This window comes from Canis lupus, chromosome 6 (assembly GCF_011100685.1).
Source record: "Canis lupus familiaris isolate Mischka breed German Shepherd chromosome 6, alternate assembly UU_Cfam_GSD_1.0, whole genome shotgun sequence".
Taxonomy (NCBI): Eukaryota; Metazoa; Chordata; class Mammalia; order Carnivora; family Canidae; genus Canis; species Canis lupus.
The window spans coordinates 28,249,112-28,265,965 of record NC_049227.1 but is presented as its reverse complement, the minus strand read 5'-3'; the positions used below and the strand labels follow the sequence as shown (position 1 = coordinate 28,265,965).

Here is a 16,854-nt window from a genome sequence, read left to right as displayed (position 1 = left end):
AAGAATGACTTATAGATCAAATGCAATCTCAATCAAAATCTCAGCTTGCTTTTTTCTTTGTTTGTTTGTTTTTTTGTTTTTTTGTTTTTTTGTTTTAGAACTTAATGATCTGATTCTGAAGCTTATATGGCAAAGGAAAGAAGCAAAAATAGCCAGACACCCTTGGGTTGGAGGAAATCAAAATGAAAGATTTGCTTAACTGGATATCAAGACTTACCATGAAACTTAAATAAAACACAAACAGGGATCCCTGGGTGGCGCAGCGGTTTGGCGCCTGCCTTTGGCCCAGGGCGCGATCCTGGAGACCCGGGATCGATTCCCACGTCAGGCTCCCGGTGCATGGAGCCTGCTTCTCCCTCTGCCTGTGTCTCTGCCTCTCTCTCTCTCTCACTGTGTGCCTATCACGAATAAATAAAAATTTAAAAAATAAATAAATAAATAAATAAAACACAAACAGCACTAGCGATAAAAAGATACACTGAGGATATAATGAGCACTGGGTGTTATTTTTAAAAAATATTTTATTTATTTATTCATGAGAGACACAGGAAGAGGCAGAGGCATAGGAAGACGGAGAAGCAGGCTCCCTGTAAAGAGCCTGATGTGGGATTCGATCCCAGGACCCCAGGATCATAACCTGAGCCAAAGGCAGATGCTCAACCACTGAGCCACCCAGGTGCTCCAGCACTGGGTGTTATATGCAACTGATGAATCCCTAAATGCTACCTCTGAAACAAAGAAAGAAAAAAAGAAAGAAAGAAAGAAAGAAAGAAAGAAAGAAAGAAAGAAAGAAAGAAAGAAAGAAAGAGAGAGAGAGAGAGAGAGAGAAAGAAAGAAAGAAAGAAAGAAAGAAAGAAAGAAAGAAAGAAAGAGAGAAAGACATTGAGGGGCTCCTGGTGGCTCAGTCAGAGGAGCCAGAGGAGCATGCAACTCTCAAGGTTGTGAGTTTGAGTCCTGTGTTGGATGTAGCGATTACTTTAATAAATAAAACTTTAGAAAAGAGAAAGAAATCGGTTGATAAATTTGAATGAACTAAATTTAGAAACTCTCTTCATAAAAAAAAAAACTTCTTAAAAGAAGGTTAAAAAAAAACAAACAAACCCAGAGAGAAGTAGAAGGTATTTACCACCTATATAAATGATAAAGAATTTATATCTATACTAAACTAAGAACTCCTTCAAATAATTAAGAAAAAGACAGACAATCGGTAGAAAAATGGAGAAAAGACTTTAAAAAGCCCTTGCAAATAGTAAGAAATCCATAGGGCCAATAATATCAAAAGAAGTCCTCAGCTTCATTTGTAATCAGGGAGATGCAAATTAAAACCACAAGGAGATACCACACTACACAAGCTGCATATATTATGTGCTTTTTCTATATGCGTGTTGTATTTTACCATGAGCATCCATTTGAAAAATGTATATATGCACAAAGTAAAAAAAAATGTAAACAAATGAATGCATGAAAAGTAAGTTTCCTGATCCCTGAACATTCCATCCCCTCCCTCCAAATATCCTACAGTTACTAGTGACTGGTAAGGCCTTTCGGAGATGTTCTATGCATGCAGTAACCTTGATGAATACATGGTTGCCTTTCCTCGGGTAATTAGGACCAACCTTACATCAACTAGGGCTTGGTCAGGGAAGCAGAATCATTGGTAAGTGGGATGTGTTATTCAGATTACATCTTACACAATTGCAACTGGTAGAGAATTCAGTGGACAGCTGCTACCTCTGTATTGGATGGAAGGCCTCAAGTTGCTGTAGGATCAGCAACACCCGCCAGCAGGTGGGGAGTTAGAGAGCTAGACATGAAGTTGGGGAGAAGGAAGACAAACCAGAACACACATCATTGCTGCCTTTTTTATTACAGCCATTCTAGAACATACAACGTGGTATCTTGTTGTGCTTTGCTGAAATATTTTAAGATAAGTTACAGAGACCGTGAGTTCACCTTAAATACTCCAGAACAGGGGCACCTGGGTGGCTCAGTCAGTTAGTGTTCAACTCCTGATCTTGGCTCAGATCTTGATCTCAGGGTCATGAGTTCAAACCTACTTAAAAAAAGAAAAAGAAAACAAAAAGAGGCCCTGTTCTTGTTTTAGGAATAATGTATCATCTGTTATCTCTCCATGATATTCATGGTAGCTTTTTGGGACTTTATTACCCTCATTGTCATTGTTTCCCCAAATCCCTTTTTGCTAATTGTTTTGGACTTGTCTTTCATAATAAAAGCTTTTCACAGGTATCTGGAGTCTTTAGCTGCTTGTTCATGTTTTGGAGTGAGAAGCTTAAAGCTTCTGGAAAGTTCTGCCATGAAGAGAGGTTTTGTAGACTAGACTAGTAAGCTCCATTGTAGGGAGATGTGAGGGACCCAGGCCTATCATGGAGAGCTCCAAATGTCAGTATTTGTAGATCTTCCTCTTGAGCTACTTAGTTTCCTGGAGAAGGATTCTGCAGTCTCCTTTATGAAGACTACGGTAGTCATTGGTCTCATTTACTAAGTATTTTAAGTCTCCTTCCTTTCAACTATACTTGATTCCTTGAGGTTGGCCTGGGCCATGCGGATAGTTCTAACCAATGGCCAAGTGATTTTGACAAGGGTGCCAAGGTCATTCATTGGGGGAAAGAATAATCTTTTCAATTAATGGTCCTGGGACAACCAGATATGTACATGGAAAAGAATGAAGTTGGACTTTTACCTCACACCATAAACAAAAATCAATTCAAAATTGATCAGGGACCTAAATATAAGGGCTAAAACTATAACACTCTTAGAAGAAAACATTGAAGTGAATCCTCATGATCTTGGATTTTCCAATAGATTCTTTTTTTTTTAAGATTTTATTTATATATTCATGAGAGACACAGAGAGAGAGGCAGAGAGAGAAGCAGGCTCCACGTAGGGAGCCCGATGTGGGACTCGATCCCAGGACTCCAGGATCACACCATGGGCCGAAGGCAGATGCTCAACCACTGAGCCACCCAGGCATCCTGCCAATGAATTCTTTAAAATATATATATTTATTTTAGAAAGAGAGAAAGAGAACATGAGTGGGGGGGGCAGGGAGAGCATATCAAGTAGACTTGCCGCTGAGTATAGTATAGAGCCCAACGCAGTGCTTGACCTCATGACCCTAAGATCATGACCTGAGCTGAAATCAAGAGTCAGATGCCCAACTGACTGAGCCACCCTGGTGCCCCGCCAATGGATTCTTAGACGGGACATCAAAAGCACACGCAACAAGAGAAAAATAGTGAAATTGGATTTTAACAAATTAAAGACTCCTGTGCACTAAAGAATATTACCTAGAAGGTGAGAGATGACCCACAGAATGGGAGAAAATATTTGCAAATCATGTATCTGATAAAGGCCTAGTATCCAGAATATATGAAGAACACTTACCACCAAGGACAAAGAAGCAAACAACCCAATGAAAACATAAATAACAGACTTGAATAAACACTCTGCCAAAGAAGATATGCAAATGGTCAACAAGCACAAAACAAAATGTTACACATCATTAGTCATCAGGGAAATGCAAATATACTCATGAGGCTAGCTACAGTGGAGACAACCAGACAGAAAAAAATAACCAATGTTGATGAGGATGTGGGGAAATTGGAACTCTCATACATTGCTAGTGATGCAAAATGGTGCAGATACTGTGGAAAACACTCAATTCTCAAAAACTTAAACATGGAGTCCCCCCCCACATGACCCAGAAATTCCACTCCTAGGTAGACATCTAAAATGATAGAAACAGGTACTCAGACAAATGCATATAGACACACGTTGACAGCAGCACACAATTCATTTTTTTAATAAAAGATTTATTTATTTATTCATGAGAGAGAGAGAGACAGAGAGAGAGAGAGAGAGAAAGGCAGAGACACAGGCAGAGGGAGAAGCATGATCCATGCAGGGAGCCGGACGTGGGACTTGATCCCGGGTCTCCAGGATCATGTCCTGGGCTGAAGGCAGGCGCTAAACCCACTGAGCCACCCAGACATCCCCACACTATTCAAAACAGCCAAAAAATGGAAATAATCCAAATGTTCCTCAACTATTGAATGGCTAAATCAATTGTTGTCTAGTCATGCAATAGACTGTCATTCGGCCATTGAAATGATGAAATTCAGACATGTTACAACATGAATGAACCTCAAAAATGTTATGCTAAGTAAAAGAAACCAGATCAAAAGTCACATAATATATAATTCCATTTACAGTTGAGCCTCATTATTCATGGAAGTAATGTTCAGTGAAGGCACTGGGAACACCAAACTAGAGCACTTTGCTCAGCAGGGAGTCTGCTTAGCCCTCTCCCTCAGCTCCTCCCTCTTGCTCATGCACACTCTTTCTCTCTCTCTCTCTCTCTCTCTCTCTCACTCAAATAAATTTAAAAAGCTTAAAAAAATCTTAAAAAAAAACATAACCCCTTGATTTTTGCGTGCTTCTTTATTTTTTATTCATTATCCCCGGGGTCCTGGGATTGAGTCCTGCATCGGGCTCCCCACGGGGAGCCTGCTTCTTCCTCTACCTGTGTCTCTGCCTCTCTCTGTGTCTCTCATGAATAAATAAATAAATAATCTTTAAGAAAAATTCATAAGCAGAAGCCACCACTCCTAAGCTGCCTGCCTCCCCCCAGCCATGGTCAACCAAACTGTGGATGGCCAGCCTTTGGGCTGCATCTCCTCCGAGCTGTTTGCAGACCAAGTTCCAAAGACCACAGAAAATTTTCGTGCTCTGAGCACTGGGGAGGAAGGATTTGGTTATAAAGTTTCCTGCTTTCACAGGATTATTCCGAGAAGTATGTGCCAGGGTAGCGACATCATATGCCATGGTGGCAGTGGTGGTAAGTCCATTTTGGGGAGGAATTTGGCAATGGGAATTTCATCCTGAAGCACATGGGTCCTGGCATCTTGGCCATGGCAAATACTGGACCTGACAACAAACAGTTCTCAGTTTTTCATCTGTGCTGCCAAGACCAATTGTTTGGATGGCAAGCATGTGTTCTCTGGCAAGGTAAATGAGGGCATGAATATTGTGGAAACCACGGAACACTTTGGGTCCAGGAATGGCAAGACCAGAAGGAAGATGGTCATCGCTGACTGTGGACAAATCTAATCAATCTGACCTGTGTTTTATCTTGGCTACCAGACCATTCCTTCCCTGGCTTGGAAGGGCACCTCTACACCTGCATCTGCTTGAAATATCCTATAATCTTTGTGCTCTCTCTGAAGCTCTATGGGGTTCCATATTTTCCTTACTCCCTTCCAAGTCTGGCTGGATTACAGAGTTAAGTTTATGATTATGAAATGAAAACAAAACAAAAATCCATGAGCATAATCACACAACATCATGAAAACAAATGGAAAATTTTGTAGGAACAACAACAACAACAACAAAAAAAAACAAGAACAGGCTCTTAATAGTTGGAAATTTTATTTCCCTCTTTTTTTTTCTCTTTGAACTCATATTTCCATTCATCTTCCCTCAAAGATTTCTGTCTTATTGTAATATACTTGAAAGGCTTTCTAAAAGTTAATTACTTGATTATACTTCTCTGCAACAAAAATGCTTAAATGAAGTTACTTTTTTTTAAAGCCTTATTTCCCGAGGGGTCTAATTTTGAAAACTGTCCTGTGTTCTTAAGGCTGTGAGTGCTAAAATTTTTCTTTGAATTATCTGAATATAATTGATCAAAACAACAGAAATAGATTAGGTCGTGATCAGTAATTGTTAAATATTAAAAATATTTTATTCTTTTTTTATTTTTTAAAAGTTTTTGTGAAAATTCCAGCTAGTTAACATACAGTGTAACGTTAGTTTCAGATGTACAATGTATAAAATGTTTCATTCTAAATAAGTCTTTTAATGAGATGAATGGGGTTGGCTATTTTTGTCTGTATTTTTTCAGGTTCATCTACCTGTGGGTATTGTTCATGGCTGGAATGGAACAGAGTTTAGAGTAAGTGCTATTCCAATGTTTTGTTTTTATAGAAGTAAATACTGAGAAATGTTTTTCTCATAAACAGGAGACTGGAATGGAAATTTTGTCATTGTCAGAAATTATTTGAAGGAGTGCCTGGATGGCTCAGTTGGTTGAGTGTCCAACTCTTGGTGTCAGTTCAGGTCATGATCTCAGGGCTGTGGGATCCAGCTCTACGTTGACTCCATGCTCGGTGTGGAGTCTGCTTGAGATTTCTCCATCTCACTCTGCCCCTCTCCCTGCTCATGCTCTCTTTCTCTAAAATAAATAAAATCTTTAAAAAAAACAAAAGATATTGTGTGTAGTCACCTATCACTCAACAAGCCATGCTCCCTCTATGGGGAATGAAAGTAAACAGGAAACCATCTGAACTGCAAAAGTTTTCGTTTTCTGGATAACCCCATTTAAAGTATCCACTGTGATGAGTTCTGACAAATGCATATGCCTGTGTGATTTCCACCACATTCAAGATAGAGGAAGGAAATGTCCTTCATTCCAGAAAGTTCTCTCATGCTCCTTTGCAGTCAATTTCCCCTTTCTCAGGTTTCAGGCATTTAGTGGTCTGCTTTTTGTGACTATGTACAGTGCGTGGCCCTTCACGTCTAGTTCCTTTCTCTCAGCACAATGAATCTGAGAGGTATCTAACGTGTACTTCCTTTTCATTGCTGAGCAGTAATCATTGCATGGATATATTGCGAATTGATTCTCATTAACTTGTTGATGGAGATTTGGCTTGTTTCTAGTTTGGGGGCTGTGATGAATAATGCTCGTCCAAGTATGAGTCTTTGTGTGGACGTCCCTTTTCATTTCTTCCGCTTGACTATCTAGGAGAGAGCTGGGTGCTAAGTCTATGTGGAAGACAGATCCTCTTAAAACTGTCCTTGCCAACAGCTCCTATTTCAGAAAGCATGTTTACTAACCTGAATCCAAAGAAGCTTTCGGATCTAAAGTTCACAGAATAGGGGCCCCGGGGTGGCTCAATCAGTTGAACATCCAATTCTTGATTTCTGCTGGGGTCATGATCTCAGCGTCATGAGATCGAGCCCTGCATGGGGCTCCCTGCTCAACAGGGACTCTGCTTGAGATTCTCTTTCTCTCTCTCTCTCTCTCTTCTCACCCCCCACCCTGCCCCTCGTGTGGGTACGTGCACTCTCTCTAAGTAAACAAAAAGATCTTTAAAAAATTAAAAAAAATAAAGTTCACAGAATATATAAGAGACAGAAGAACAAATTAAACCATGCCAAGGAAGAAACAAAAGGAGAAATCTGTGACATTCGGTATAATTGGCTTGTTCTCTGCCGCAACAGAATGTTAGTTAAAAAAAAAAAAAAAAAGAGGGGGACTGTTCCTAGGTCAAAATACATGTAAGGTACCAAAGAACAGAATGCAGTGAATGATCCTTAATTGTGAGCAAGTGAAAAGGACATTAGTCCGAGAGTGGAAAAACTCAGCCTGGCCGTTCTTCAGGCTGGGATAACAGACACAACCAAACCAATTGCAAAGGTAACAGGAGGCAGTATTTCTCGAGAGGACACTCTGCACCCGTAAGGTGTCAAAGTGACCTCTCTCTTTGAGCGACCGTTCCTTTCTTACTTGGCGAGAAATTTTGTTCCCTAAAATCACAGAGAATTTGCAGTTTGAAACTGTACCCGGGGATCCCTGGGTGGCGCAGCAGTTTGGCGCCTGCCTTTGGCCCAGGGTGCGATCCTGGAGACCCGGGATCGAATCCCACGTCGGGCTCCAGTGCATGGAGCCTGCTTCTCCCTCTGCCCGTGTCTCTGCCTCTCTCTCTCTCTGTGTGACTATCATAAATAAATAAAAAAATTTTAAAAAAATAAAAATAAGAAACTGTACCCATAGCAGTGAAATAGCTCTCTCTCCTAGAAGATCTGTCACCTGGACACAGAGGAGAAGCTGCCCCGATTTCCAACACCCAGCACAGAGCCTCAGATCAGGGCTTTCTGAACACAACAGTCCACAGTAACTTCACCTTATAGCTTCAGGGAAACTGGACCCTGGGTCCACTTGGCAGTCAAGGCTGACATTAGCCCCTTTATTCACAGACCTGTTTTGCTTTGATCTTATCACACTGTGTTTCCGCTGTCCCACTGGCTGCAAAGCCCACCCTTGGTCTATTCTCCACGCAGCTGCCAGAGTGACCTGTTAAAACCTAATTCAAATCCCACTGCTTCTCAGCTGAGTTCTCTCCCATGACTTCCCTCAGCTCTGAGGTTGTAGGGCTGAAGCAGCTATAAAAAAAATGCATTAAAGCAATGCATGGGACTGTATTCCAATGAGACGTTATTGACAAAAAAACAAAGGGCTGGTAGTAGTTTACCCACTTCTGCCCAGGACACCGCCTGATGCTCCATAAATATTTGTTGGGTGAAGGACGCCTGGGTGGTTCAGTGGTTGAGCATCTACCTTGGGCTCAGGTCGTGATCCTGAGGTCCCGAGATAGAGTCCCGTCTCGGGCTACCTGCATGGAGCCTGCTTCTCCCTCTGCCTGTGTCTCTGCCTCTCTCTGTGTCTCTCATGAATAAATAAATAAGTAATCTTTTTAAAAAAATGTGTTGAGTGAGTTCCTGAAGGGAAACAAGGTCATGTCCTTATTCTAGGAGGAGAGAAGAGCCCATTTAACAAACATTGGCAGGGAGTGTTAACTGCTATGAAGAAAATAAAGTAGGTGATGAGTTCAAGGGGATGGGGCTACTCAGGGCAAGTTCATTACGGAAGGGCACTCGGAGGAGGTGACATTTGAGCTGAGTCCTGAGTGAGGGGATCCACAGGCCACTTAAAGACCTGGAGGAAGAAGGCTCCATGCGGAGGGATCAGCAGGGATAAAGGCCAGATGTGGGCAATGAGCTTGGTGAGTTCCAGGAGCAGAAAGCCCTCTGTGTGGCTGACATGCAAGGTTTGAGGACAAACAGGGGCAAGATGGACTTTGGAGATGGACAGGAGCCTGGTCCCAGAGGGCCTTGTCATGTATCCTTATTTCTCAGATGGTGGCAAAATATACACAATATAATATTTATTCACAATATAATATTTCCCCGTTTTCACTTCTTGTGGGTGCATATCCAGAAATGGAAGCGCTGGACCATATCTGGTCGGGTTTTGTACTAAGCATGGTTGGAGGCTGGGCAGGCTTTATGCGGCATGTGTAGCTTTTCTGCTTTCACAGGAGCCCCTGGCTGCTGTGCAGAGCTCTGATTGCAGTGGGGAGGTCCAGGCACAGGACACCAGGAAGGAGGGATGCCACGTGAGGGATGGTTAGTATCTAGTACCTTCCAGTGCGGCCGAGGAGGCCTGCATGGAGCCAATAAATAATCAAATGATGGCAAATAGTGATCAATACTGAAAAATAAGTGAACAGGACCAGGATGCTATGATTCAGGGAGCAATAAGGATCTCCCCAGCCTGCTTGTCTGCTGGATTCAGTCACTCATGGTCTACCTTGGCTGCCAGTGCTTGAAATCTAGATCCTGCATTTTCAGCAACAGTTCCTCTGTTTTTTTTTTTTTTTTTTTTTTTTAAGATTTTATTTATTTATGAGAGACAGAGAGAGAGAGAGAGAGAGAGAGAGAGGCAGAAACACAGGCAGAAGGAGAAGCAGGCTCCATGCGGGGAGCTTGATGTGGGACTCCATCCTGGGACTCCAGGATCACGCCCTGGGCCTAAGGTAGGCGCCAAACCACTGAGCCACCCAGGGATCCCAGCACCAGTTCTTCTGTTGGTTGTTGGTAGGGTGGGTTCAGCCCAGGGCCCAGAGCCGCTAGGTCTTGGATGTTTCTAATTGCAATGGAGCCAAAGATGAGGAGGAAGGGGACGGAGAGAAGAAAAAAGGGCCTTTGGGTTTGTGGCTGCGGGAGGAGCTTGGGGAGGGGAGGGCATGGCAGTTCAGAGCAGGCTTTGCTTCTCTTGGCCACATCCCAGAGATGAGACCTTGTGCGTTATCTCATGTCCTTGACCCTCAATCTCTATTCCAGGAAAATGGTACACTTATTATTTATTTTCTGTTTTATATTTTTTAAAAATTTTTATTTATTTATGATAGTCACAGAGAGAGAGAGAGAGAGGCGCAGAGACACAGGCAGAGGGAGAAGCAGGCTCCATGCACCGGGAGCCCGATGTGGGATTCGATCCCGGGTCTCCAGGATCGCGCCCTGGGCCAAAGGCAGGCGCCAAACCGCTGCGCCACCCAGGGATCCCTCTGTTTTGTATTTTTTAAAAGATTTTATTTATTTATTCATGAGAGAGAGAGAGAGAGGCAGAGACACAGGCAGAGGGAGAAACAGGCTCCACGCAGGGAGCCCGACGCAGGACTTGATCCCGGGACTCCAAGATCATGCCCTGGGCCGAAGGCAGGTGCCAAACCACTGAGCCACCCAGGGATCCCCAGTCTGTTTTAAATTTTTATGTTTTATAGAGCAAGTACAACCAACATGAGTGTGCAGCTCAATGAATTTTAAGATGTGTGTGTGTGTGTGCGTGTATAAAGCGTATAATTACCGCCAGATCCAGTTTGGTACATTTCCAGTTCCCTGCCAGGTCCTCTTGTATCCCCTCCTAATCAATACCTCCGATCAATGACAAGTTTGTCATTGTTCTAACTCACATCAATATTTATTAGTCACGCCTCTGCTTGAACTTCTTATAGATGGCATCGTGAAAAAATGTATTTGTTTATGCCTGGCTTCACTTGGTCCTTACTGTTTTTTTTTTCTCCTTACTTTTTAATGCATTTTTACATTTGGTGAGATTCCATTCTTTCCTATTGTTACCTGTGTTAGTAATTTTATACTCTTTATATATTTTTAAAGATCTTATTTATTAATTATGAGAGAGGGACAGAGAGTGAATGAGCAGGGGGGAGGGGTAGAAGAAGAGGGAGAAGCAGACTCCTAGCTGAGCAGGGAGCCTGATGTGGGGCTTGATCCCAGGACCCCAGGATCATGACCTGAGCTGAAGGCAGATGCTTAACCCACTGAGCCACCCAGATGCCCTGATTTTTTTAATTTATTTTTATTTTTTTTTAAAAGATTTTTACTTATTCATGAGAGACACAGAAAGAGAAAGGCCAAGGGAGAAGCAGACTCCATGCAGAGAGCCCGATGCGGGACTTGATCCTGGGTCTCCAAGATCAGGCCCTGGGCCAAAGGTGGCGCTAAACCACTGAGCCACCTGGGCTGCCCTTGATTTTTTTTTTTTTTTTTTTAGAGAGAGAGTGAGAGAGAGAGAGAGGGATGGAGGGAATTCCAAGCAGAGTCTTTGTTGAGCATGGAGCCTGATGTGGGGCTCAATCTCACGACCCTGAGATCATAATCTGAGCCAAAATCACGAGTCTGACTCAACCAACTGAGCCACCCAGGCGCCCCTGATTCTTTTTTAAAAAATGTTTTGGCTGTGTAGTGATCCATTGTGTACATATGCCACAATTCATTCATCTTTTGACTGCTGACGGGCCACTTGGTTACTTCTAGTTTTTCACTACTCAAAGCTGTTATGAACATTTCTCGTAGATGTTTCTCGATGCACATAAACACTCCACACCCCCGCCCCAAAGCTCCCCCTCCTCCAGGGAGAGGAGGATTGCCACGTAATCGTGTGTTTAGCTTCGTCAGAAAGTATCCAGCAGTTCTCCAAAGCGGTTGAACCAATTTGCACTCCCGCTAACAGAGTTGGGGAGTTTTCGTTCTGTAGCTTTGCCGAAACTTGGTATTTTCAACTTAATCACTCTGGTAGGTTGTCATGGAAGGGGTTTTATTTACATTTCCCTGTTGACTCATGATGTTAAGAATTTTTTCGTGTTTGTTCAATTAATATTTGTTGAAAGAATGAATGAACAAAACGTGTGGATGAGAATGGAAACACATCTGGCCTGCCTTGCTCTTAGGGCCCAGCTGAAGCCCCTCCCTCAGCCAACAAGATCCTGCAAGCTCTGGCCCTTCTAATGCCTCTTGCCCTGGATGAGTCCCTTCTGCTTCTGTCTCTGGATTCCTGCCACCCAGATCGTCTTCCAGTTCTTCTGAGGACCTGCTCCATCCTGTTTCTGTTTTCTACAGCATGGTCCAGGCCTGAGACCAGACTTATCACTTAGATCTCAGCTCAAAAGCTTCATCCTTCCAGAAGCATTCCTTGACTTCCACTGCCAGTAGGCCAGGACCCTTGTTGGCTCTTTTCCACCTTTTCTTCCCATCTTTTACCACAGCTGTAAATGGCCTTTCTTTATGTGATTATTTAATTAACCTGTCCCCCATCATAAAAAAAAAAAAAAACTTAAAAAAAAACCAAAAACAACTCAACACTTTGGGGCACCTGGCTGGCTCAGTCAGTAGAGCATCTGACTCTTGATCTTGGTGTTGTACATTCAAGCCTCATGTTGGATATAAAAATTATTTAAAAACAAAAAGCCCCTGATCTTTTAAACTCCACAGGAACAGCAACTTTCTCCTATTACTAGCAAGACCTGGCCTAAAATAGATGTTCAATAAATATTTGTTGAATGTATAAACCTCAAAGCAATTACTCAAGGAGCATTATCACTTGAAAGTAATTATTCCTTAAAAACTCACTCTGGGGGGAGCCTGGGCCCATTAAAAAATCATAGAGGGGCACCTGGGTGGTGTAGTCAGCTAAGCATCCGCATCTTGGCTTTGGAATAGGTCTTGATCTTATGGTCATGAGATTGAGCCCCACATCGAGCTCAGCAAGGAGTCTGCTTGAGATTCTTTCTACCTCTCCATCTACCCCTCTTGCTCATGCTCTCTCTCTCACTTGCTCTAAAATAAAGAAGTAAATAAATTTTTTAAAAGATCATAGAAACCAATCCTATATCCCTCCCTAGGCCCTTTGGGCGTCTCCCATTCAATCACTCCTCTTATTTATTTGGTGCAGTTGATGTGCGTGTGTAATGGAAACTATACATCAGGTAGGGGATTCAGGAGGAGAGGGGGGGAGGAAAGGTTTTGCTGGTATCCAGGGTGAAAGCTTAGACTCCCGGGCCCCAGCCCCCGCTCCTGTGTCACTGGCTGCCCATATATTAACCAGTGCTGAGGCCATACGGCAAAATGGCCATCGTTACAGATTCCTCCTGTCCCAACCAGTCTGCCTGAGTTCAAAGTGTGATTCAGCCATCTACTGTCTACACAGCCCCTGACAAATTACTCTGCCTCTGCCCAGCCTTCTCAACTGTAAAATGGGATTAATAATAATAATAACTTCATGGGGTGGTCGTGAGCATTTAATTCATGTTCACGACTAAGAACAGGGCCCTAGGAACCCCATGACTGTAAATGCTCGTTAATTATTCCTACAGATGGTCCCAGACTTAAATGATGGTTTGACTTAAAATTTTTCCATTTCATGATGGTGTGAAAGTATACACATTCTGTAGAAACTGGCCTAAACTGGCCTTTGAATTTTGAATTTTTTTTTGTTTTTTTGGTTTTTTTTTTTGAATTTTGAATTTGAATGTTGTCCTGGGTTAGCGAGATGTCCTATGATACCTTCTTAGGAGGCAGCAAGCTGCAGTCCTTAGAACTGATATATTGAGAACCATTCTGTTTTTCACTTTCAGTACAGTGTTCAATAAATTATGGGACATATTCAACATTTTATTATAAAGTAGGCTTTGTGTTAGAAGATTTTGCTCAACTGTAGACTAACCTACGTGATCTGAGGCCATTTAATAGGCTAGGCTAAGCTATGACGTTTGGTAGTTTAGGTACATCAAGTACGTTTTCAACTTGGGATAGTGCCACCTTACATGGGTTTATAAATGTAACCCCCACATGTGTTCAGGAAGGTCTGTATGTCTCCAGGCTTCAGTGTCTTCAACCTCTAAGGTGATGATCAATAACCTGGTTATTTCTTGAGGGATGCTCAAAGACGGTGGAGAAAAATGCCAAGGCGCTTTGTTCACGGGTGTGTGTGTGTGTGTGTGTGTTGTGACAATGGTTTAGGAGAGAGAATTGGCCTCTTCCGCTCCCGAGCGCTCTGGAGCGCGATGAGTCGTGGGTTCAAATCCCATAGCAGCCTGCTGTGGCTGCTGTGTGACCTTGGGCAAGGCACGGTCGCCTCTCTGAGCCTCAGGCGCTTTGCACACATGTGGAGGCGACAACTGTTTGGGATGGGGTTTGGAGTCCCCCAGCCCCGAGCGCCCTGGCGTTTCGATGGGTCGTGGGTTCGAATCGCACTCGTACTACGGGCCTGCTGCGTGACCTTGGGCAAGGCTCGGCGCGGCTCCCGCTCGGAGCCCAGGGTCCCCACCTGCGAGGGGCAGACTTGGCGGGGCGCATCCAGCCCCTCCGGTGTGTGCCGGCTCTGGGGGTCAGCGGGCTGGGGAAGCCCCGCAAGCGGCTGGAGGGATCCGGGCGGGGGGGCCCGGCTCGGGGTGGGGGGCACCCTCGGGGCGGCCCGGGGCTCAGCACCTGCGCCTCCCGGAGCCACCGCTCCCGGTGCCGTGCCCCCCCCGCCCCCGGGCTCCTGGGCGCCGCGCAGCCCCCCCGCGCCCAGCAGGGCCGCCGCAGGAGGTGAGCGGGGCGCCGGGGCGGGGCGGGGCGGGGCGCCGCATCCCCGTGACGCGCGGGCCAACCAGGGCCTGGGCGCCGCCGCCTCCCGCTCGCGCTCCGGCTCGCGCTCCCGCCCTGCAGCCGCCGCCGCCGCCGCCGCCAGCACCCGGGCCCGCCCGCCGCATGGCGCTCCGCGGCTTCTGCAGCGCCGACGGCTCCGACCCCTTCTGGGTACGTGCTGGGCGGCCGCGCGGGGGCTCCGGGGGCGGGGTGTGCGCCTGTGCGGGGAGCTCCGGAGCAGGGCGGGGGCTGTGCCTGTGCCGGGCTCCGCGGCTGGGGAGACGGGGCCGGGGGGCTGCCTGCGTTGCAGTGGCCTCCGTGCAATTAAAAATAACCTTCCGCGGAGGGGGACTCCGGGGAGGGGGGCGGCCCAGGTTGGGGTGTCCCCCGCATGAAGCTCTCCCATCCCCTTTGTGGGCGCCCCCTTGGCGAAGGTCTGCGCTGGGAAGAGGCTGGCGGGCTGTGGAAGGGATGTTTACCCCCCCCCCCCCCCCGGGGCGTGCTGCATCAACATTACTAGGTTGTGGTTACACTTTTTTTTTTTTTTTTTTTTTTTGCCATCTTTTACTTTCTGTCTGCCGCTTTAATTACTGTAGGGGCATCTGGGGGAAACAGGGGGAAGAATTAGGGGAAGTTGGGGGGAACAGCCAGGGAGGAAAGTAGGGTTGCTCATCCCTGATGTGTCTCACCTGACACCCCCCCACCCCCCTCCCAGGATGCCCCAGACCCTGGTACCTGTGCCATCCCCCCTCCCAGGATGCCTCAGACCCTGGTACCTGTGCCACCCCCATCCCAGGATGCCCCAGACCCTGGTACCTGTGCCACCCACCCCCTCCCAGGATGCCCCAGACCCTGGTACCTGTGCCACCCCCCCTCCCAGGATGCCCCAGACCCTGGTACCTGTGCCACCCCCCCTCCCAGGATGCCCCAGACCCTGGTACCTGTGCCACCCCCCCTCCCAGGATGCCCCAGACCCTGGTACCTGTGCCACCCCCCCTCCCAGGATGCCCCAGACCCTGGTACCTGTGCCACCCCCCCTCCCAGGATGCCCCAGACCCTGGTACCTGTCCCACCCCCCCCTCCCAGGATGCCCCAGACCCTGGTACCTGTGCCACCCCCCCCTCCCAGGATGCCCTAGACCCTGGTACCTGTGCCATCCTACCTCTGTAACATGAGGCTCCTCTCAGTGGGGATGCACGTGGCTTTCGCCCTGGCAAGTTTTCCTCTGCGTGTTCAGTGCTGCGCCTGGCCCCAGCTCCGAAGTCCACTTTCTGTGGTTTAATCCCCACTGTCTTGGGCTCTAGTTTACCCTGTAATGCGATTTACCCCTTTGTTCCAGGAGGGCACGTCTGTGTCACATTGTCTTAATTACTGGTAGGAACAATAGGCAAATCTGGACATGATAGTTTCCCCCTTTTGTTTAGGACTCAGGAGAGAAAAACAGCTTTGCCTGTTAGGAGCTGGTGATTAGCATCCAAAAATACCTCCTTGTCCTGTTTTGTGGCCCTTTCCTTGCAGGCTCCCTCTGGAGTGCGAAAAAGTCATCCTTTGAGGGTCCCAGGGAAGGCTTTATTTTTTTTTGGGGGGGGGGGCGTTGGGTATCAACCAAATAGACCTAATTTTCAGGCCAATGAGATCACAGATTTACACATGGCTGGAAAAGATGCTTTTGCATTCAGGGTCTGGGGAGATTGGAGAACTGAGCATTTGCAAAGTAGGACTCTGGAAAAAGCTTGTGGAGTCCCTGCTCCCTATGCTGGGTATAACAGCACCAAGATTATTTCAGCAGAGTTCAGAGGAGGATCTTGGTCTAGTGTTGCTATGACTTTTGGAGTGTTTCCTTGTTTATTTTCTTCTCCTGGATGACACAGGGGAAAAAAAATAGGCAACCATAAATTAGATTTTGCATAGGGAGGTGCTTTATTGATGACAACTGGCAGTTGATGGTTAATGAGGTTTTCCAAAGCGCAGTGTGTTTGGGGGTGCTCACAATTTATTTAGCTTGAGAAGCTCGTTCCGGGAAGCCAATTGTGTTTTTTCTCCTTGGACTTTTTGCTACAGAAATTATCCAGTGGTGGTTTTCTTGAGGAAGGCAATGGCTGGCCTTCCCTCTCCACCCAGTCTTTGAGCTTCCAGACTTTGCTATGTTTCTTCTCCTTCTGGATTCCTGGATGCCCCAGTTTTGGGTAGGAGCGGGGAGGTGTGGAGCCTAGAACCGGAGTTTGAGAGCTGGCCCACTGCTGCATGAGAACTTCCAGGTAGCAGGAGAAACCAAATGCAACAGAA

General features: G+C 45.8%; 1 protein-coding gene across 1 annotated transcript in view; it reads left to right on the top strand.

Moving 5' to 3' along the window:
* The first annotated feature begins 14,683 nt into the window (after nt 1-14,683).
* The window catches only part of ABCC1 (ATP binding cassette subfamily C member 1), a 134,117-nt gene continuing 131,946 nt past the window's right edge, over nt 14,684-16,854 (top strand). The window contains 1 exon segment of the mRNA NM_001002971.1: nt 14,684-14,739. Coding sequence (NP_001002971.1) covers nt 14,692-14,739 — 48 coding nt within the window. The 5' untranslated portion in view covers nt 14,684-14,691.